At 36.9% G+C, this 24,633-nt stretch overlaps 1 protein-coding gene across 8 annotated transcripts in view; it reads left to right on the forward strand.

The window, feature by feature from the left end:
* Positions 1 to 24,633, forward strand: part of KIAA0825 (KIAA0825 ortholog) — a 495,887-nt gene that overhangs the window by 200,751 nt on the left and 270,503 nt on the right. For all 8 annotated transcript variants that reach the window (XR_012092698.1, XM_073014582.1, XM_073014579.1 and 5 more), the window contains 2 exons: positions 9,896 to 10,120; positions 23,329 to 23,737. Coding sequence is in view for 7 of the 8 variants with exons in the window: in XM_073014582.1 (XP_072870683.1) it covers positions 9,896 to 10,120; positions 23,329 to 23,737 (634 nt within the window). In the remaining variant the exon portion in view is untranslated. The remainder of the gene's footprint in view (positions 1 to 9,895; positions 10,121 to 23,328; positions 23,738 to 24,633) is intronic.

Genomic DNA, 24,633 nt, shown 5'->3' on the forward strand with positions numbered 1-24,633 from the left:
AAACCCTGTTTCTACTAAAAATACAAAATTAATTGGGCTTGGTGGCATGTGCCTGTAATCCCAGCTGCTCAGGATGCTGAGGCAGGAGAATCGCTTGAACCTGGGAGGCGAAGGTTGCAGTGAGCCAAGACGCCATTGTACTCCAGCCTGGGCAACAAGAGTGACATTTCGTCTCAAAAAAAAAATCCATATACTCAACATATACTCAAGTCCTGCAGTCAGCCCGACAGAACCTGCGTATATGCAGGTTTTGCATCCTGCAAATATTGTATTTTCAATCCGCATTTGATTGAAAAAAGTCTGCATGTAAGTCAACCTGTGCAGTTCAAACCCATGTTGTTCAAGGGTCAGCTATGTATATTTTCATTTCTCTTCAGTAAGTACTTAGAAGTGGAAATGCTAGGTGATGTGATAAGTACATTTTTAACTTCATAAGAAACTACTGGCCAGGTATGGTGACTCACACCTGTAATCCCAGCACTTTGGGAGGCCGAGGTGGGTGGATCACCAGGTCAGGAGATCGAGACCATCCTGGCCAACGTGGTGAAACCCTGTCTCTACTAAAAATACAAAAATTAGCTGTGTGTGGTGGTGCGTGCCTGTAATCCCAGCTACTCGGGAGCCTGAGGCATGAGAAGCACTTGAACCCAGGAGGTGGAGGTTACAGTGAGCCGAGATTGCGCCACTGCACTCCAACCTGGCAACAGAGTGAGACTCCATCTCAAAAAAAAAAAAAAAAGAAAGAAAGAAAGAAAGAAAGAAAGAAAGAAAGAAAGAAAGAAAGAAAGAAAAAAAAAAAACTACTAAACTGTTTCACAAAGTAGTCATATCTTTTTACATTTTGGCCAATAACGTATGAAAATTTTGTTTGCTCCATATTCTTGCCAATACTTGAGATTGTCTTTTTGATTTTGGTTATTCTAAGGGGTAGGTAGTATTATCTCATGAAGCTTCAATTTACATTTCCTTCATGAATAACGACATTGAACACTTCTTCATGTTCTTAGTGACCATTTGAAAATATTATTTTGTAAAATATCTATTCAAAACTTTTGTCCAATTTATTAATTGGTTGTCTTACTGAGTTGTAAAGGGTTCTTTATATATATTGCACATAAATTCTTTGTTTTATACATATATTGATAAAATTTCCTCCCTGTCTATGGCTTACTTTTTCATTTTGTTAACAAGGTCTTTTGATGGAGTGAGGTTTATAATTCTGATGAGTGCAGTTTATCGGGGTTTTTTTAAATTTTTTTTTTTTTGAGATGAAGTCTCACACTGTTGCCTGGGCTGGGTGTGCAGTAGAGTGATCTCGGCTTGCTGCAGCCTCCACCTCCCAGGTTCAAGTGATTCTACTGCCTCAGCCTCCCAATAGCTGGGACTACAGGTGTGTGCCACCACTCCTGGCTAATTTTTGTATTTGTAGTAGAGACAAGGTTTCACTAAAAACCTGTGGCCAGGCTGGTCTTGAACTCCTGAATTCATGATCTGCCTGCTCAGCCTCCCAAAGTGCTGGGATTACAGGAGTAAGCCACCGCGCCTGGCCCACTTTATCTGTTATTTTAATCGTAGTGCTTTTTGTGTCCTAAGAACAATTGGATTGTCTAAATTTTACTAATATTTCTCCTATGATTTCTTTTGGCAGTTTTATAGTTTTAGTTATGTTTAGTTCTATGATTGATTTTTGTGTATAGTGAGATAAGTGTTGAGGTTCTTATTTTTCCATATGACTATATAATTTTTCCAGAACCATTTTTTAGAAAGGCTATTCTTTATAAATTGGATTACTTCAATGCTTTTGTCAAAAATAAATTGACCAAGGGATCAAACAGATGCACCTATTTCTGGACTCTCTATTTTGATACTTGGAACTATAGGTTTATATTGTTACTTGCTTTCTATTTGTTGTTCTATCTAATCTTCATTTTCCCTCTATTTTGGCCCTCGTTTGGATTAGTGGAGTATTTGTCAGTATTCCATATTACCTTTTCTAATGGCTTCTTTGTTTACTTTAGTAATTGCTACAGGGTTTACAATATGTATCTTTAACCCATCAGAGTTTACTTTTTAATAACATTATACTACTTTGCATCTAATATAAGAACCTTATAATGCTATATTTCCATTTACTTCCTCCCTATCGTTATTCTATTGTCGTTGTACATTTTATTTCTACAAATATTATAAACCCTACAATTTATTGTTTTATTTTTACTCCAAATATTATATTTTAAAGAAATTAAAAATGGGAAAAAGTATTTTATATTTGTCCATATATTTATCATTTCCATACCCTTCTTTGTGTAGATCTGAGTTTCCAATAGGTATCATTTTCGTTCTACCTGAAGTACTTCCTTTAACATTTCTTGTATTACAAATCTTCTGGCATTAATTTATTTTAGCTTTTGATTGCATGACAAAAAGCATTTTGCCTTCATGTTTGAAATATTTTTCAGTAGATATGGAATTCTAGGTTCAGATTTTTTTGTTGTTGTTCTTTTTCATTTTTCCTTTAGCACTGTAAAGGTGTTCATTTTATTATCTTCTGGCTTGCATTATTTCTGACAATAAATCAGTGGAAATATTTGCAGTATCTATTTCCTTTTACGTAATATGTCTTCTTTTATAGTTGATAAGGACTTTTCTCTTTGTCACTGCTTTTCAGCAATTTAATTATGATGTGCCTTGTTTTTGTTTTCTTTGTATTTTTTCTGCCTAGGGTTTATTGAGCTGCCTGGACCTGAGATGTTTGATTTTTATCAAATTTGAAAACTTTTCAGCCATTCTTTCTTGGAACATTTTGTCTTTTGCCAGCCCCACTTCACTCCCTCCCACTTTTTCTGGGACTCCATTTCGTGTATGTTACACCTCTTGGCATTGTCCCACAGGTCACTGAGGCTGTATTCTTCTTCCTTGTTTTTTTGTATTATTTTTGTTTTTTAACCTTCTTTCTCTCTGTTCTTTTGTTTGGTTACTTTTTATTGTATCTTCAAGTTCGGTGATTTTTCTTTTTCTGCAGTGTCTAAAGTACTATTAAGACTATATGGTGAATTTTTATTCCAGGTATCTTTAACTTCTAGCAAGTCCATACAGTTTCTTTTTATATTTTGTATATACCTTCTCATTTAAATATTCTTATACATACATGATGTCTGTTTTAAAACCTTGTTTGCTCATTCCATCATCTCTTTCATTTCTGGATATATTTCTATTGACTTAGTCTTCTCCTGATTATGGATCATATTTTTTTCCATGCCTGGTAATTTTTTATTGAATGCCAGACATTATCAGTATTATGTTGTTGAGTCTCTAGATTTTGTTTTCTTCCATTTTGTTGTATTGTGTTGTATTTTTTGTTGTATTTTGTTACAACATTTTGTTTGTATTTTGTTAAGATTTTGTTGTATTGTGTTACTTGTGTATCACCTTGATCATCTTGAGAGTTACTTGTTTTCAAGCTTTATTAGGGCAGATCTAAAGTAGTCTTTATTCTAGGCCTGGTTTAGCCCATTTACTAAAACATTACCTTTTTGGGTGTCCTTTGAGTGTCAGATACGCAGTGACATCTTGCCACTCTGGTCTGAACTCAAGACTTTGCCAATCTTGTATGAACTCTGAGGATTGTTCACCTAACAGTTTCCCAGTGGTTGTTTTTCGCTTGGCTTCTTAGAGTCAACCTTCCCACTGCCAGCCTAGTATTCTGTGTAAGACTGAAAGGAAACCTTATGCAGATTTCTGGAGCTCTTTCCCTATGTAGATCCATCCCTTTGGTACTTTTCTCAGAAAATTCCAGCTGCCTCATCCTCCTCTGTCTCTTCATCTCAGTGAGACTTTCATGGTTTGCTTGACTTTCTGCTCCCTGAACTGGGATCCTGAAAGCACACTCAGACTTTAATTTGTTTTCTTTTAAAGGCAATTACAGTGTTTCCTGTTGTCTAATATATGAAAATAGTTATTTTGCATATATTTCCCTGTTTTCTAGCTTTCATGGCAGGAGGGTGAGTCTGGGACCAGTTATTTTATCATGACTAAAATAAAAGTTCTTCTTCAAAGTTATAATCATTTTAAAAAATAAGTTATGATTATCTCAGGTAGCAAGCCCACTAGACACATAATAAAATATTTGGAATTGGCTTTATCAGCTGACTATTGACCGAAAACACTGATTTCCTAAATAACATCCCTAAAAATGAAGGACTCTCAGTGTACTATTTTTCACTTAATTCATAATATCATTTCCTTGGCCACTAATACATTCATACCATGAATCTAGTTCATTTGAGAATAACTTATTTGCTGTATAGCTACTTTCAGGAACAATTGAACATGTTATATGATATTTGCTATGCTAAGTAACCAAATTATCTTAGCCATTCATAATTATTTTGTGTAATTGTGCTTTAAAAAGAAATGAACAAATTACAAGAAAAATTCACACCAGAAATTGATTTTTTAAATAGTTTTAAGGTATTTTCATAGTGTACATTCTTCTCTTCTTCTATACATTAATGCAGTGCTCTATGGTGAAAAATGTTTTACATTGAATTCTTGTTTGTGCCTCTTTTCTTCCTGTAGTTCTTTCCCAGCACAAGATTCACTCTGGGCCAGGCATGGTGGCTCACGCCTGTAATCCCAACACTTTGGGAGGCCGAGGCAGGCAGATCACCTGAGGTCAGGAGTTCAAGACCAGTCTGGCCAACATGGTGAAACCCCATCTCTACTAAAAATACACACACACACACACACACACACACACACACACACAAATTAGCTCGGTGTGAGCACAGTGGCTCACACCTGTAATCCCAGCACTTTGGGACGCTGAGGTGGGCAGATCATGAGGTCAGGAGATTGAGGCCATCCTGGCTAACAAGGTGAAACCCTGTCTCTACTAAAAATACAAAAAATTAGCCAGGTGTGGTGGCGGGTGCTTGTAGTCCCAGCTACTCAGGAGGTGAGGCAGGAGAATGGCATGAACCTGGGAGGTGGAGCTTGCAGTGAGCCGAGATTGCACCATTGCACTCCAGCCTGGGCAACAGAGCAAGACTCCGTCTCAAAAAAAAAAAAAAAAAAAAAATAGCTGGGTGTGGTGGTGGGTGCCTGTAATCCCAGCTACTTGGGAGGCTGAGGCAGGAGAATTGCTTGAACCCAGGAGGCAGAAGTTGCAGTGAGCCAAGATTGCACCGTTGCACTCCAGCCTGGGCAATAAGAGAGAGACTCTGTCTCAAAAATAAATAAAATAAAATAAAATTTAAAAAAAGATTCACTCTGATTGCACAAAAACTCTGTGTTGGAAATCCCACCCAGTCCTGCCTTTTCCCTGCTGGAATTTATACTCCAAAATTATCTCTCCCTTTCTTCTCACTATCAAAAGCTCTTGGTGTCCTGTTCCCATCTAGTACCAAAGGAAAACCTTTAAACCAGTCAAACTAGAAGTTGACAAACCATTGCCTTTGGACCAAATCCAACCCACCATTTTAATAAAGTTTTATTGAAAATTGCCATGTTTACGTTAAAACTAAAAGTTGGTAAACCATTGCCTTTGGACCAAATCCAACCCACCATTTTAATAAAGTTTTATTGGAAATTGCCACGTCTATTTACTTACGTAGTATTTGTGGATACTTTTGTGCTTCCACAGTAAAGATGAGTAGTTGCAACAAAGATCATGTGTCTTACAGCTTAAAATATTTATTATGTGGCTACTTACAGAAAAAGTCTTCTGACCCCTGCTCTAATTAAATCACGTTATGATATCAGTGACAAATGTTTGCGTGTGTCCTTTTGGAGGCAAATGTTTTGGAGGCAATTGCATTTTTATAGCAAACGTATTGAGACATGATTTATAGACCATAAATTTCACCCTTTTAAAGTGTAAACGTATCACAGTTCAGTGGTTTTTAGTAGATTTACAGAACGGTGCAGCCATCAGCACCATTTAATTTTAGACCATTTTAATCACCTCAAAAAGAAACCCCGTACCCATTAACAGTTCCTCCCCAGTTCCTGACAACTACTAATCTACTTTCTGTCTCTATAGTTTGCCTTTTCTGGATGTTCTGTATAAATGGAATCATACAGTATGTGCATTTTGTGTCTGGTTTCTTTCACTTAGTATAATATTTTCAAGGTTAATCCATGTTGTAGTATGCATCAGAACTCCATTTCTTTTTATTGTTGAATAATAATCCATTATATGGAAATATACATTTTGCTTATTGATTCATCAGTTGATGGGAATTTGTGTTGTTTCCACTTTTTGGCTGTTGTTAATAATGCTGGTATGAACTTAGTGTACACGTTTTTGTGTGAATGTTTAAAAAATCTTCTTTTGCATATATACCTAGGAGTAGAATTGTTGTAAACTGCCAGAGAATTGAAAGCATGTCCCAACACACACATAGTTTGCAACTCTTCCTTAGTCTTTACATCCTGCTTGCACAGAGCGTCCAGATTAGTCAGAGGTGAGAGATTAGGGCTTTCTCAGGGCTTTCTTGGGTATGTGCACAGTCCTGTACATGTCTGTGTCTTTCTTGATCCCCAGGAGTGTGACAGAGATATTCAAAATTTCTCCCCACTATGTACATGTACATTTCATTTCTCAGTTTTTCTTTTCTTTTTTCTATTAGCTTCTTGTTTGCTGCAACCAGTATTACTACCTCAGGCAGCCACAGAGTTAAACCATTGCTGCTGACTGTTTTGATGAAATATCCTGGGGATAGGACATTTTCAGTCACTGAGTTAGTTTGAATAAGGATATGCATTGTGGACAGCGCTATTCCAGGGAGATTCTGGACAAGACAAATAGTGACAATCTGGGAGACTGGGACGTTGTGGATAGGTCAAAACACATTCTGTCTCTTCCAGTGGCTGCTAGGCTTTTATAACTACCATGGCTTCAAGGCTGCTCGTTTTCAAGGCCATAGTAGAACTTGCTGAGGAATGGGAGCTGGGAATAGAGCAGGTTAAAATGCCACAAAGCTCATTGTTTTTACCAAGATTCAACTGATTTTCCTGAATAAATACTCCTTGGATTGTTGCAAGCTTGTGGTTAATTTCCAGAGTTCTCAAAAGTTGATTTTCACAATTTTCGCCAGTGTTCTGATAGCTTTAATGGAGGTGCAGACTTTTCCAGGTCTTCACACCATCATTCTGGAAGTGCTTCTCCACACTTGTCTATTTTTAAAGCACGCCTGAGGAGGCCAATGCCATCATTAAAATTAATGGCTTTCTAATTCTAAAATTTTAAGAAATTTGGATCTAAAGCCAGAGATACTGGGGAATTCATATATTACTAAATAGACTGCGGACAATTCTAGATATATGTAAAATTTTCTCTAATTCTAGGGCATTGCAGAGTAATTACAGAAGATGGAGGATTGGTCTCAGATAAGAATAGGGCAGGTTAAAGCGTCCCAGCAGTTTTGTAGAGGACTGTTTAAATACAGCGGTAGGCCAGGCGCAGTGGCTCACACCTGTAATCCCAGCACTTTGGGAGGCCCAGGTGTGGGGATCACAAGGTCAGGTGATTGAGACCATCTGGCCAACAAGGTGAAACCCCATCTCTACCAAAAATACAAAAATTAGCCAGGTGTGGCGGCGCATGCCTGTAATCCCAGCTACTCAGGAGGCTGAGGCAGGAAAATCACTTGAACCCGGGAGGCAGAGGTTGCAGTGAGCCAAGATTTGCCACTGAACTCCAGCCTGTTGACAGAGCTAGACTCCATCTCAAATAAATAAATAAATAAATAAATAAATAAATAAATAAATAAATTACAGCAGTAAAAGTAGAAAAGGGAGTCAGAAGCTTGGCTGCTGACTTAGATGCTACATTTATTAGGAGTGGCTGGGTATGGCATGTACTTAGAGATTGTGGATTGCTCCAAGCCATCCCGTCTAGTCCTGTGTATACCACTGCTTGAACTGGCTAACTAGAGAATACATCCTTGCCTTGCTACTTACTGCCTGGTCTATCACTTCCTATCTGGTTTATCAGTGTCCTTATTTTCAAAAAGTGAGAAAATCAGACTGGAGCTTGTCTAAATTTTTACATTTCTAAATTTAGATGTTCCACTTGAAGTTATGAAGCATCAAAGAAACTAATTTTCTAAAGCAGGAAAGTATGCTAATGTATTTGCAGAAGATTTTCAATGATGTTTTGTTACTTTTGACTCCCCAGTTACTTATAATTTATCTGGAGACCTTATTTCCAATGACTTCTGGTTGGTAAATATATTAATAGAATAATTATTTAAACCAAACCTTTTTACTTAGAAACATATTCAGATGTAATTTCCATTGCTTTTATAAAACCACATTAGGTTATTCTTTATTGCATATAACATCTTTCTTAACAGTAGCCTGAAAAACTCTCGCTAAATTACCTTTGTTCTGATTCTTCTAAATTATAGAAATTTTAACATAAAAGTAATGAAGTTTCTTTTTGGAAATCTTGCCACATCTGTTATTACCAAAATATAAAAGATTATACTGATAAAAATTGGTAAGCAATTGGTAGCTTAGTGAACATACAAAAACTGGTTTAAATCATTCTTGGGATTGCTGCTCATGGCCTCAAGCACATTCTCAATTTAGGACCCTCATTCGGCCCTTTCTAAGGCCTCCTGATTACTGTGTTGTAAAAGGAAGTAGAGTCACAGTTCTTTTCAACTTCGTGTGTGCTCAGCTGTGAAGTATTTGTTATTTTCTTCTTAGGAGTCTTAAATAGAGTCATGGAAGGTGAAAACTGATAAATATCAACTTGTCTAGCCCTTGTCGCCCTCTCCCCTCACCATTTTATAAAGGAGGACACCGAGGCCCCTCCTAAAGTGTCTATATTTTTAATGGTGATTTGAAACACTTGAAAATTAATTAGATAATGAAGCAGGTATTCTTTAAGTTATATGATTCTAACCTGAATTTTATGTTTCTTTGTTTTCATTTGTTAATTTAATATAAAAAGTGGAAATAAACAATAATAAAAATCATTAATAAAAATTATTGTCATTTTAAATAATCCTTTCCCTTGCTTCTCTCATTTATGCTGATAATGAAGAATTAGTATTTTGGGTTTTTAGCAGCTGGGTTTTAGGGCTATTACTCTATTCTTCCTATGCTATGTGTCTTGGCAATCTAGGGACCGGATCTAACATTTTGCTGATAAGAAAACTCTTGGTAAGATTCTAACACTGAATTGATTGACCATTTGTAAAGAAAGAAGGAAGAAAGGAAAGAAGGAAAAAGGAAGAAAAATATATACCTGAAATTCCATCCGTCATTGATAATCACCATTAACATTATAGAGTACATCTTTTAATTATTTTATATATGTGTGGAGATATATATTTTTAATAAAAATAGGATATCATACTTTTTTCTAACCTACTTTATTTTTACTACACAATATTTGGCTTTATTGTATAGACAGAAATACCAGAGCTAATTAAACAAATCCCCTATTATTGGATATTTTGATTGATTTTAAATTTTTCTCTATCCTTTGCATATTTATAATAAATTTCTTAGGAGAAGTCCTACAGAAAGGAATATGTGAGTCCACTGATAAGTAAAATGTTGAAGCTTTGACATTATTGTCAGCCAAGTTGTCATCAGGGGAGGTCATATAATTTATGTTCTCACCAGAAGAGTCCAAGAGTACCAGTAAATATTATGTACTGTTATCTTAATTGCCATTCCTTTTATTACAAAGAAGAAGAAGATTTTTTAAAAAATGTTTTATGGAGTGGTTATCAATCCTATGATTTCTTGGTTAAAAGCAGCTCTCCTTTCCTATTCCTTTAAACTAGATTATTATGAAACTGAATTCTAGTTGCGCAAGGCACAAATGATTTGCTAGGTTCTGCTAACCATACTATGCCATCTGATTTTAAAGTCTCATCGTGCGTGGAGTATGAGCCAGAGGTCATTCGATGCTTGAGACTGGCACTGACCGATGCCGTCAAGGACACTGTACAGCAGATAGTATCTGTGATGAGCTCTAGGAGAAACTGTGAGACAAACCTAAACAAGCACATTGTTCCTGATTGTTTGCTTGAGAGCATGCCAAAAGAATGGAATTATAGTCCAAAAGAAACTAAAAGGAAAGAATCAAGCAAAAGTAAGTATATTTGTTTCTCTTTAAGAAAATACACCTGAAGAAGCAATTTTCTAGGATATGCAATCAAGTAAAATTCTAAAAGTTGTAAGAATTATGTACTATATTAATCTTCTTTCTATTAAGCATATTTGGGACCCTTATTTTTATTTTTACTATGAGTCACATGATCAAGGAAACTAGAATGGAAAATTATTCAAATGGTTATCTTCTTTATTTAATTACCAGTTCAGGATTTTCTGTGATGTTTTGTGTTCAGGCTAATACTCACAGATTAGTCACATGATTTTGACTAATTTTCTTAAAATTTGTTGAGTAACTTAAAATCCATACTCTAGAGAAGATTGCTCTGATATTCCATTTAGTTATTTTTTCCTTTAAGTTTTTTCTCTGCAAACACTAATTATTACCTTCTTTTCTCCTGTTAAAACACCTACATATGTAGCTTTTAGGTCAAAAATAGCACCCAGTTTGGTAAGTACATGTATTTTTCTGACAGGGTATTTTTCCCCCAGTGCTTCTGGTTCTAAATTGAGTGCATTGTTCCTATTCAGAACAGCGCATCCACCAAGTGTACTTAAGAACCATCAGTTACCTACATTATTCGTTTATTTTATTAGTCAAGTCCTCTCTTCTTAAATAGTTTCTCCCTATCTAGATCTTTCCACTTTTGCAGAATTTCACAAGATTTCTTTGTATGTATATTACGTACCTGTATTCATGAATCTTCTTTTGATTATTTAAAATAAAACTTGTTTCTTTCATATTCATCCTTTAAGAAGAATATTTTCACTAACTCTAAGGAAACTTTCTCTAGTTTTTCTAGAGAAACTAGAAAACTAGGAAACTAGGGAAAGTTTCCTTAGAGTTAGTGAAAATATTTTTTCTCTAAGGAAACTTTCAACAATAAAAAACTCCAGCTGAACTCACTAAAGTCAATTGAAGGGACTAGCTTTTCTTTCATTCTTCTCCATGGAGATCCTAAATAATGTGACCTTATATTACAAACTCAAATCAATTATCTATCTGTGACCTTTCATAGTAATGCTTTAATTCTGTCCAAGCCCTCTTAAACTCCCTTTGAATCTAGTAAAGCCATTTAATTGAAATTGGAAAATGTCACCTTTTCATTACTTAAGTTCTTTCTTTTCTAAGAGTTGTTGCCATCTCTCCTTTGTTCTAGTTTTTGGATATTTCATACATTTTGAGCAATTCAGTAGGTATGATTTATAGTTAACATATCATGCCATATGAGTAGCACTATTTCGCTTGTGGCTTTCGAGTTGTTCTATTCATGAACAATTTTGCTTTTTCTAGCACATTGCAATTCCTCCATACCATTGCAAAGAGCCTCTTATTCCAAAAAATGCTTACTTATAGATACCAGTTGTTAAAGTTTTCCTTATTAAATAACATTTTTCATAAAATGCTCATTCCAAGTAAAAGTACAACATAAAGACAACCATGAAGGAAAGTCAGATGAATATATAAAACAAAGTGACTTTACAAACCATTTTTTGCATTCTAACAGGATGTGACAATAGGAGAATGCCATCGTTCTTCTTTACTGCCTTCTGAAACGCTACAGGGACTTTTAGATTGGTACTTCTTAAATTTTATTTTCACTACAGAATATAAGATAGAGAATGTGTACATGCTGGACGTTAAGTCATTTATCGATTTCACTATTCATTCAGTAGAAATTTACTAAGTGAGAGACTACTATATACCAGGCACTGTGTTTCAGATCAGAGATAAACCTAAGTGCAGTATCTCCTCTTGGTGCCAGAAGACTAGTATAACTGTTTCAAAATGGGTACAAATAAGAGATGTACAGTTTTTTTGGTGTATGAGAAGAGAGAAAGAAATTAAACTTCACTAAAATCTCACTTGGGATTGTCACTGGAGACATTTCTTGGTCTGTGGGTGAGCCAGTGTGTGTTGAGGACAAACACCGCATGTTCTCACTCATAGGTGGGAATTGAACAATGAGATCACTTGGACACTGGAAGGGGAACATCACACACTGGGGCCTATTATGGGGAGGGGGTAGGGGGTAGGGATGGCATTGGCAGTTATACCTGATGTAAATGATGAGTTGATGGGTGCTGACAAGTTGATGGGTGCAGCACACCAACATGGCACATGTATACATATGTAACAAACCTGCACGTTGTGCGCATGTACCCTAGAACTTAAAGTATAATAATAATAATAAAATATATATGTGAGGAAGCTTGAGGGAAGAGCAGGGTTGCCATGCTCTTGGGGAGAGGCCATGGGCAGGGTGACCTTATTCCTCTTTTAGCTTTCAGCACACGGTAATGAATTAGAGTTGTCCTTTGTGTTACAGACTCTGGTTGTAACAAAATTAATCCTCAAAATACATACAAGTGACTTTAACATGTTCCTATAAACCAGTAAGTGAACTGCAGTTTAAAACTAGTGCTGGGAATGCAATCAAGAGCAAACAATGACAAAGTGAAAAAGCTCCCACTTGTTTCTATTCTTAATATGAGCTCTTCACAGCCATATTACAAAACAATGATGATTTGATCACATTTGGCCAAAAAAAAAAAAAAAAAAAAAAAAAGAATTGTGGGGAAATGATTTGAAATGTGGCTTCCCATATATTTTGTTAGATGTGAATCCCTCCTAAGCCAGTATTGAGCCTTGAGATATTAGCTAGTTTGGAGTCATCTTGATAAACAAAAGATTTCTACACTAAGTATCCAAAACATGAAGATAAACTTCTGTAATTTTTTTTCAACCATGTTTTAATTTAGTGATATATAATCACAGTTCTTACAAAATTTGTCTAAGTAATTATAAATGTTTAAAGGTCTTTAAAAAAATCTAACTTACTAAAAGACAAATAGTCATTATCTTGGGGGAATATTTGTCCTTCTTGACACAGTAAAAATGACAGAACATGGAAAACACTATGGTGACAAACTAAAATGCATTTCTTTATTTCTTTATCAGCAAATACTGTGACATTAAAAAACACTGAGGATTTAAAGAAATAAATATTACAATAAAGATTACAGTGTAGATTTACTGGAGAGTTGGATGGAAGTTAGGATGGTTCTGACACAGCTCTGCTGTTACATATTTGTTTCATTATGTTTCAAAGAACAAATACACAAAGAACTAGTTGTTTTGTTTTGTTTCTTTGACAAAAATTAAATGAAAGATATACCTGAGAAGACATTCTCTCAACAGTAAATAACTTTTTTAATGAAAATAATCCCTTATGGCAAAACTTTTGGAGAAATTGTCTTAATGGAAACAATGAATTCTAGAGAGAGGAAACAGAAGTAGCAAGCAGCATTTAGGAAAATGTGTCCATGCCATTGGTCACATGCAGAAACAGCATATTGAGAAAGAAATTGATGGCAGAAATATACAAAGTGCTATAAGAAGTCATTAGTATAGTGTATAAAAACCAGGCCTATTTGTTTCATAAGAACTAGTGTTATCTACAAAAATATCATCCCTTTTTGCTCAAGAATTTAGAAATAGGATTTTCTAACATGATATAAAATATTGCAAATGGAGAGTTTCAGTGACTCTTGAATGCTTTTCTCATCACTGGCCATCAGAGAAATGCAAATCAAAACCACAGTGAGATACCATCTCCCACCAGTTAGAATGGCAATCATTAAAAAGTCAGGAAACAACAGGTGCTGGAGGGGATGTGGAGAGATAGGAACATTTTTACACTGTTGGTGGGATTGTAAACTAGTTCAACCATTGTGGAAAACAGTATGGCGATTCCTCAAGGATCTAGAACTAGAAATACCATATGACCCAGCCATAGCATTACTGTATAGCAGCATTACATGCTGCTATAAAGACACATGCACATATATGTTTGTTGCGGCACTATTCACAATAGCAAAGACTTGGAATCAACCCAAATGTCCATCAGTGACAGACCGGATTAAGAAAATGTGGCACATATACACCATGGAATACTACACAGCCGTAAAAAAAGGATTTGTTCGTGTCCTTTGTAGGGACATGGATGCAGCTGGCAACCATCATTCTCAGCAAACTTTCGCAAGAACAGAAAACCAAACACCACATGTTCTCACTCATAGGTGGGAATTGAACAATGGGATCACTTGGACATGGTAAGGGGAACATCACACACTGGGGCCTATTATAGGGAGCGGTGGCGGGGGAGGAACGGCATTGAGAGTTATACCTGATGTAAATGACGAGTTGATGGGTGCTGACGAGTTGATGGGTGCAGCACACCAACATGGCACATGTATACATATGTAACAAACCTGCACATTGTGCACATGTACCCTAGAACTTAAAGTATAAATATATATATATATATATAATTTTTCCATTTGTTTGCAAAAACAACAAATTGACATCACAGATGATGGATACTTATTAGTCAAATTTCAACAATAGCCTTCACCTATTTGGTAGTTAACACTGAAAAATAAATGCCATGATTTTGTGGGCACAGCTAAGGATATACTGGTTTCACGTTGATCTATATGTGTTCGTGTAGTGGCTTTTTCACCTATGACAGCTGTGAAAACCTGATCTTGAAACAAACTGAACTTAGAACTTGACCTCTGTATTGTGAAGTGTTAAGCCCAGATTTTAAAAATAATAGAAAAGTTCATTATCCTCATTCAACAAATTGTTACTGATCTTTTTTACCATTAATAAATACAATTTTAAAAATTAATTTTGCATTTTTTTCTTTACCTCATTTATTGTAAATTTCCTTTTTGCATGTTTTATCAACCACAAATATATTATTACGGTAGTACCTTTCAGAAAAGAAGAAATGACAAATACATCAATAAACACATATTGCATTCATCCTAAGACATAGATTTTCTTCATAATTTATCAGCTCTAAAATTGGATGACAAAATATATTACATATATATGGCTTAGGTAGAATTAAACTTATTTAAATAAAGACAGAAAGACAAGTATGTAGCAGTCTTAAAAGATCCTTCCCTGGTATGTTGTTGACATCATCACAGACTCAGAGCCCTAGAGATTGGTAGAATGGATTTATTTAATTTGTCATCAGCCTAAAGGTTCTGATTGAAATTTGCCTTAAGCGTTAATGAAATAGCTAGGGATTTGGGTACCCGTAGTCCTCAGAGTTTACAAAATATCAGTGGAGTGTAGGTGTGAAGAAGAAAATTGGTAATCTTTACCTAATATCTACTTAGTTTGTCAAATATTTGCTCAGTATCTGTAGTCAAACCCTCTTTAAGACAGAGGGAATACAAGATACAATCTTTCAAGTCAAAGACCTGACAGCAGAATAGGGACTACGAGACACAAACACATAAAGAACAATGAGACATTTCAAATAATTTAAGAACACTAAGGAAGATTTGCTTTATCTATATTTTAAGCCTCACCTAAACACTAATTTGAATAAAAAGAAAACATTTATTGAGCAACTATTTTTATCAGGTGCTGAGCTAGGTGCTTTCACATTAATGATCTTATTTAATGCAAGAGCCTTAGGAGATTATTCAAATATGTGTTGGACTAGTTTTTACAAACTTATAAAGACTGCTCCAATTAATTTTTAAAATGATTCTTAAGTTGTCATGGATTGCAGAGGAGTCACTAGATTAGACATATTTTCCAAGAGCTTTGTACTTTTTTAGAACAGAGTGACTTTTTAAATGTTACACATATCTTCAGAAAATGTTCACATTGTTCTGTTATTTTTGTTCAGCAAAAACAGTAAAGAATGTTTTACCAAAGAACTCAGAGCTACTTTCTTTTGGCTTCTCATTCAGTTTTAATGTTCAAATTCCATTATGTACATAGTGGATTAAAACACTGTCTGGCTTTGTGGGATAATCAAGGAGTTAAGAGCTTTGTTTCCCATGCTCTGGAGTTTATAGGCTAGCTGTAAAGACAACTCATGAATATAAAAATAACATAATACAAATAAAATAGATGATAATACAAAAATAACATAGCCAATTATGGACCTAATTACCAAAATGGTCATATATAGAATATATTCAAATAAATTCACAAGAGGGGAGAGGACTTTGAACTAAGAGTTGAAGATTATTTGTGAACCCTGAAGACAGAGGGCATTCCATTGAGAGTAATGATGTACTCAGAAGCCTAAAAGCAAAGAGGATAAAGCATGTTAAAGGTCTTAAAGAGAAGGATCGTAGAAACAGGCTGAGGCTAGACTGTGGAGTGTTTTCACAGCAAGGCCCAAGAGACTGATCTTTTAACGGTGCTAAGTAGCTAAAATTATCACAGCAGGGAAATTGGATAATACAGTTCATAGGGATGAATTCAGTTTTACAGTGCACGAGAAGGGCTGGACATAGCCTGAAGAAGGGAGATGAGTTAGGAGAATACTTCCATAGTCAAGGTACCATGTGTGAAGAAGGGCTTGAGGTAGGTCAGTAACCTCAGTTGGCCCCAGCAATGAGAAACTGGATGGCAGAGATAAAGGGGCAGAACTATATATCAATGCTGATCACTGATTAGGTATGAAGGATCAACAGGAATATTTAACAGGAAGGAAGAACGGGAGGGAGGAGGTGAGGAAGGAGAGTAGTGAGGAAGAAGGGAGGGAGGGAGAGAGGAAGGAATGAAGGAAGAAAGGAGGAAAGGGTGGGAGAGAGGGAGAAGGGCCAAGCTAGTTTGGAAGACAATGAATTTGGTTTTAGTTATATTGAGTTGACGGTCATGAGGACACAGAAGTGAAATGCTTAACAGAAAGCTGGAGTTACAGGACTACAACTCTGAAGAAAGGCCAAAACTTAAGAATCATATAGAAGAGTGGTTCTCAACCAGACACAGTTTTTTTTTAAATTTATTTTTTATTTTATTTATTTATTATTATTATACTTTAAGTTCTAGGGTACATGTGCATAACGTGCAGGTTTGTTACATATGTATACTTGTGCCATGTTGCTGTGCTGCACCCATCAACTCGTCAGCACCCATCAACTCGTCATTTACATCAGGTATAACTCCCAATGCAATCCCTCCCCCCTCCCCCCTCCCCATGATAGGCCCCGGTGTGTGATGTTCCCCTTCCTGAGTCCAAGTGATGTCATTGTTCAGTTCCCACCTATGAGTGAGAACATGCGGTGTTTGGTTTTCTGTTCTTGTGATAGTTTGCTAAGAATGATGGTTTCCAGCTGCATCCATGTCCCTACAAAGGACACAAACTCATCCTTTTTTATGGCTGCATAGTATTCCATGGTGTATATGTGCCACATTTTCTTCATCCAGTCTGTCACTGATGGACATTTGGGTTGATTCCAAGTCTTTGCTATTGTGAATAGTGCCGCAATAAACATATGTGTGCATGTGTCTTTATAGCAGCATGATTTATAATCCTTCGGGTATATACCCAGTAATGGGATGGCTGGGTCATATGGTACATCTAGTTCTAGATCCTTGAGGAATCGCCATACTGTTTTCCATAATGGTTGAACTAGTTTACAATCCCACCAACAGTGTAAAAGTGTTCCTATTTCTCCACATCCTCTCCAGCACCTGTTGTTTCCTGACTTTTTAATGATTGCCATTCTAACTGGTGTGAGATGGTATCTCATTGTGGTTTTGATTTGCATTTCTCTGATGGCCAGTGATGATGAGCATTTTTTCATGTGTCTGTTGGCTGTATGAATGTCTTCTTTTGAGAAATGTCTGTTCATATCCTTTGCCCACTTTTTGATGGGGTTGTTTGTTTTTTTCTTGTAAATTTGTTGGAGTTCTTTGTAGGTTCTGGATATTAGCCCTTTGTCAGATGAGTAGATTGCAAAAATTTTCTCCCATTCTGTAGGTTGCCTGTTCACTCTGATGGTAGTTTCTTTTGCTGTGCAGAAGCTCTTTAGTTTAATGAGATCCCATTTGTCAATTTTGGCTTTTGCTGCCGTTGCTTTTGGTGTTTTAGACATGAAGTCTTTGCCCATGCCTATGTCCTGAATGGTACTACCTAGATTTTCCTCTAGGGTTTTTATGGTATTAGGTCTAACATTTAAGTCTCTAATCCATCTTGAATTAATTTTTGTATAAGGAGTAAGGAAAGGATCCAGTTTCAGCTTTCTACTTATGACTAGCCAATTTTCTCAGCACCATTTATTAAACAGGGAATCCTTTTCCCATTTCTTGTTTCTCTCAGGTTTGTCAAAGATCAGATGGCTGTAGATGTGTGGTATTATTTCTGAGGACTCTGTTCTGTTCCATTGGTCTATATCTCTGTTTTGGTACCAGTACCATGCTGTTTTGGTTACTGTAGCCTTGTAGTATAGTTTGAAGTCAGGTAGCGTGATGCCTCCAGCTTTGTTCTTTTGACTTAGGATTGTCTTGGAGATGTGGGCTCTTTTTTGGTTCCATATGAACTTTAAAGCAGTTTTTTCCAATTCTGTGAAGAAACTCATTGGTAGCTTGATGGGGATGGCATTGAATCTATAAATAACCTTGGGCAGTATGGCCATTTTCATGATATTGATTCTTCCTATCCATGAGCATGGTATGTTCTTCCATTTGTTTGTGTCCTCTTTTATTTCACTGAGCAGTGGTTTGTAGTTCTCCTTGAAGAGGTCCTTTACATCCCTTGTAAGTTGGATTCCTAGGTATTTTATTCTCTTTGAAGCAATTGTGAATGGAAGTTCATTCATGATTTGACTCTCTGTTTGTCTGTTACTGGTGTATAAGAATGCTTGTGATTTTTGCACATTAATTTTGTATCCTGAGACTTTGCTGAAGTTGCTTATCAGCTTAAGGAGATTTTGGGCTGAGAAAATGGGGTTTTCTAAATATACAATCATGTCATCTGCAAACAGGGACAATTTGACTTCTTCTTTTCCTAACTGAATACCCTTGATTTCTTTCTCTTGCCTGATTGCCCTAGCCAGAACTTCCAACACTATGTTGAATAGGAGTGGTGAGAGAGGGCATCCCTGTCTTGTGCCAGTTTTCAAAGGGAATTTTTCCAGTTTTTGCCCATTCAGTATGATATTGGCTGTGGGTTTGTCATAAATAGCTCTTATTATTTTGAGGTACGTTCCATCAATACCGAATTTATTGAGCGTTTTTAGCATGAAGGGCTGTTGAATTTTGTCAAAAGTCTTTTCTGCATCTATTGAGATAATCATGTGGTTCTTGTCTTTGGTTCTGTTTACATGCTGGATTATGTTTATGGATTTGCGAATGTTGAACCAGCCTTGCATCACAGGGATGAAGCCCACTTGATCATGGTGGATAAGCTTTTTGATGTGCTGCTGATTCCAGTTTGCCAGTATTTTATTGAGGATTTTTGCATCGATGTTCATCAGGGATATTGGTCTAAAATTCTCTTTCTTTGTTGTGTCTCTGCCAGGCTTTGGTATCAAAATGATGTTGGCCTCGTAAAATGAGTTAGGGAGGATTCTCTCTTTTTCTATTGATTGGAATAGTTTCAGAAGGAATGGTACCAGCTCCTCCTTGTACCTCTGATAGAATTTAGCTGTGAATCCATCTGGTCCTGGACTTTTTTGGTTGGTAAGCTATTAATTATTGCCTCAATTTCAGAGCCTGCTATGGGTCTATTCAGGGATTCAACTTCTTCCTGGTTTAGTCTTGGAAGAGTGTAAGTGTCCAGGAAATTATCCATTTCTTCTAGATTTTCTAGTTTATTTGCGTAGAGGTGTTTATAGTATTCTCTGATGGTAGTTTGTATTTCTGTGGGGTCGGTGGTAATATCCCCTTTATCATTTTTTGTTGCATCTATTTGATTCTTCTCTCTTTTCTTCTTTATTAGTCTTGCTAGCGGTCTGTCAATTTTGTTGATCTTTTCAAAAAACCAACTCCTGGATTCATTGATTTTTTGGAGGGTTTTTTGTGTCTCTATCTCCTTCAGTTCTGCTCTGATCTTAGTTATTTCTTGCCTTCTGCTAGCTTTTGAATGTGTTTGCTCTTGCTTCTCTAGTTCTTTTAATTGTGATGTTAGAGTGTCAATTTTAGATCTTTCCTGCTTTCTCTTGTGGGCATTTAGTGCTATAAATTTCCCTCTACACACTGCTTTAAATGTGTCCCAGAGATTCTGGTATGTTGTATCTTTGTTCTCATTGGTTTCAAAGAACATCTTTATTTCTGCCTTAATTTCGTTATGTACCCAGTAGTCATTCAGGAGCAGGTTATTCAGTTTCCATGTAGTTGAGCGGTTTTGATTGAGTTTCTTAGTCCTCAGTTCTAGTTTGATTGCACTGTGGTCTGAGAGACACTTTGTTATAATTTCTGTTCTTGTACATTTGCTGAGGAGTGCTTTACTTCCAATTATGTGTTCAATTTTGGAATAAGTGTGATGTGGTGCTCAGAAGAATGTATATTCTGTTGATTTGGGGTGTAGAGTTCTATAGATGTCTATTAGGTCTGCTTGCTGCAGAGATGAGTTCAATTCCTGGATATCCTTGTTAACTTTCTGTCTCGTTGATCTGTCTAATGTTGACAGTGGAGTGTTGAAGTCTCCCATTATTATTGTATGGGAGTCTAAGTCTCTTTGTAAGTCTCTAAGGACTTGCTTTATGAATCTGGGTGCTCCTGTATTGGGTGCATATATATTTAGGATAGTTATCTCTTCCTGTTGAATTGATCATTTTACCATTATGTAATGGCCTTCTTTGTCTCTTTTGATCTTTGATGGTTTAAAGTCTGTTTTATCAGAGACTAGTATTGCAACCCCTGCTTTTTTTTGTTCTCCATTTGCTTGGTAAATCTTCCTCCATCCCTTTATTTTGAGCCTATGTATGTCTCTACATGTGAGATGGGTCTCCTGAATACAGCAGACTGATGGGTCTTGACTCTTTATCCAGTTTGCCAGTCTGTGTCTTTTAATTGGAGCATTTAGTCCATTTACATTTAAGGTTAATATTGTTATGTGTGAACTTGATCCTGCCATTATGATATTAACTGGTTATTTTGCTCGTTATTTGATGCAGTTTCTTCCTAGCCTCGATGGTCTTTACATTTTGGCATGTTTTTGCAATGGCTGGTACTGGTTGTTCCTTTCCATGTTTAGTGCTTCCTTCAGGGTCTCTTGTAAGGCAGGCCTAATGGTGACAAAATCTCTAAGCATTTGCTTATCTGTAAAGGATTTTATTTCTCCTTCACTTATGAAACTTAGTTTGGCTGGATATGAAATTCTAGGTTTAAAATTCTTTTCTTTAAGAAAGTTGAATATTGGCCCCCACTCTCTTCTGGCTTGTAGAGTTTCTGCTGACCCACTTGAGCAGGCAGTCTGTCCCTTCTCAGATCTCAACCTCCATGTTGGGAGATCCACTGCTCTCTTCAAAGCTGTCAGACAGAGTTGTTTGCCTCTGCAGAGGTTTCTGCTGCTTTTGTTGTTGTTTAGCTGTGCCCTGTCCCCAGAGGTGAGGCTACAGAGACAGGCAAGTTTCCTTGAGCTGCTGTGAGCTCCACCCAGTTCGAGCTTCCCAGCAGCTTTGTTTACCTACTTAAGCCTCAGCAATGGCGGGCGCCCCTCCCCCAGCCTCGCTGCTGCCTTACGGTTAGATCACAGACTGCTGTGCTAGCAATGAGGGAGGCTCCGTGGGCGTGGGACCCTCCCCGCCAGGTGTGGGATATAATCGTGTGCCTGTTTTCTTAAAGCACAGTGTTAGGGTGGGAGTTACCCAATTTTCCAGGTGTTGTGTGTCTCAGTTCCCCTGGCTAGGAAAAGGGATTCCCTTTCCCCTTGTGCTTCCCAGGTGAGGCGATGCGTCGCCCTGCTTCAGCTCTCGCTGGTCAGGCTGCAGCAGCTGACCAGCACCGATTGTCCGGCACTCCCTAGTGAGATGAACCCAGTACCTCAGTTGAAAATGCAGAAATCACCGGTCTTCTGTGTCGCTCGCACTGGGAGTTGGAGACTGGAGCTGTTCCTATTCGGCCATCTTGCTCCAGACACAGTTTTGCTCCCAGGGGACATTTGACAATGCCTGAGGACATTTTTGGTTGTCACCACTGAAGGGGATGCTACTGACATCTAGTGGGTGGAGGCCAGAGATGCAGCTGAACACCCTACAGAACATAGAACAGCTCCTCACAACAAAGGATCATCCAGTCCAAAATGGCAATAGTGCTGAAGTTGAGAAACCCTGATATAGAGAAGAAGAATTAATACATTTTTCTTGGAAAATATGTCTAATCTAGTGACTCCTCTGCAATTCATGACAACCTAAGAATCATTTAAAAATTAATTGGAACAGTCTTCATAAGTGTGTAAAAACTAGGTCCAACACATATTTGAATAATCTCCTAAGGCTGTTGCATTAAATAAGATCATAAATGTGAAATGGCATCAAACAAGGAAGAACATGTGGAATCATCAGCCAAAAGGCTAAGGACGTCTTAGCAAAAATCTACATCTAAGAGGTGTTAGTAGAAAGTGGAAATAGCATAGGACACAAAGAAGCAAAGAGGAGAGATAGAGGTAAGCAGGAAACAATTTACTGACTCATTCATTCAACCAATATTTATTGACAACTATTATATATGAGGTACTAAGTGCTAGGGATATGGGAATGCCTTCTAAGAGCTTATAGTTTAGAAGAGGGTGACATATAGTGTGCAGGAAAAGGACATAATTATTAGATGATGGGGAGTGCTATCATAAAGACAACAAAATGGGGATCCCTGAAAGAGAGGGTCTTGGGGCTGTGATGGAAGAGTGTAAATGGACTGAGAGGATAATGAGATGAGATAAGATAAGGTGGTGAGGCAAGGCTCTCTGAGGAGGTAACATTTGGGTTGAGAACTGAAAGGAGAGAAACCCATCCTGAGGAGAGCTGGAATGATTCTGTCATGGATTCCAAGGGAGGAGAAGGGCTTAAGGGGAGTCAGAAGTATCAAAACCTACAAAGTTACCCAGCTGGGAACCTTTGCATTTGTTAATTTGGAGGCCACATGGGTCCTGGAAAGCTGCAATCCTGAAAGGATACAAGTTATGAGCCTAAATTTTCTAATCTTCATTTATGAGAGGAAAAAACCCCAGATTTGTGATTTGGGGGAATTTTAGGTAGTACTGCCGGAGACCCCGGTTAGAGTTCTGCTGGAATATGTCAAGCACTTGATCTTCTTGCCAATTTTCTCCACAAAAATTAGACATCTTTATACAACACAAAACCATGCAATGATTGAACGCAAATACTAATATTAATCATACCTTTTCTTTTCTTCCCCAGGCTTCACAAGGCTTGCTGCTCAGGCAGTATCTATTGTAATCAGCAAGTTACCTACGGTGATTGCATGTTTGCCTCCCCCAATTAAATACTTCTTTTTTCTGTCTGAGAGAAAAATGTCAAAAAACTTTGTTGAATTGAAGAAAGCTGGCCTGCTTGTCTGGAACTTGATTGTAATTATATGTCGGATATTTGAGGACGGAAACACTGTGGAAGTTTTAACAGGTGCCTCCCTTGACAGATGGAGTAAAGAAAAACTGGGTTTAATTTGTATGTGTTTGGAGAGCATCATGGGAGACCAGACAAGTATCCCTAATCAAATGATCCAAAAGGTCATACAGAGCATTGAGCAGCAGAAGCCCAACTGGATTGAACGTCAATTGTTGAAAGCAAGGAAACTGAGCACTGAATGGTAAAGTGATGTTTTTCTCTTACTGGATTTCATCAAATGCTTTTACAATAACAAAATCACCAATAAACAACAATATATTGTCAGATGGGCAGCAATAGTATTTTGCTAAATTCATGGGAGCTTTGATGAATAAAAAAAAAGATAAGTATCCCATTAAAAATTGGATTGTTGCACATTTCTTGTCTTCTTAAAATGTGAACCCCATTGACACACTGGAACATTATACTTGTTTAGTCACCGTCTTAAGGTTTCTGATTAAAAGGGTGGTAGTTAAACCCAGGAGAATTTAGTTTCACCCCTTTTCAGTGTGCAAACAGGTATCTATTGGATAGCCTGGAGCATTTTGCAAATGGATTGGGCATGGAGATTAAATTAAGAAGGAATTAATGGATATAAAAGGCTTTTTATTGCTTTCTGTGTACCTGATTGTCAAAAAGGTACACATTTTTCATCTGGTAATGTAAGAATCCCAGAGGGCAACTAGGGCATATCACACTCCAGCTGTAAACACACCCAGCTGTTTCTGTATGAAAATGTCAGCCTTCTCATGGCTTTGTCACTAAGAGCTAAGTGATTTGTGATACTGCAAAGATGTTTAAGGGTCCCTGATGAATTTAAATATGTACATAGAGTCCTCCTGTCTTTAAATTAGTCTTCAGGTATAGAATTGCATGGTATTGATAAAGGAATTCCAGCTCATATGGTCTATAGATCACTGTCAGCCCATTTTAAAAACACCCACACACGCTGTCCCTCATTCTTTAAAAATATATTCATGTTGCTAGCAGATAATAATATAACTTTCTGCCCAAAATGACGAAAAGTCACTTGATATATGGTTACTCTTACTAGTACATGGTAATGATAAAGAGATCAGGCTTTGGAATCAGATGGGC

Source organism: Chlorocebus sabaeus, chromosome 4, assembly GCF_047675955.1.
Source record: "Chlorocebus sabaeus isolate Y175 chromosome 4, mChlSab1.0.hap1, whole genome shotgun sequence".
Taxonomy (NCBI): Eukaryota; Metazoa; Chordata; class Mammalia; order Primates; family Cercopithecidae; genus Chlorocebus; species Chlorocebus sabaeus.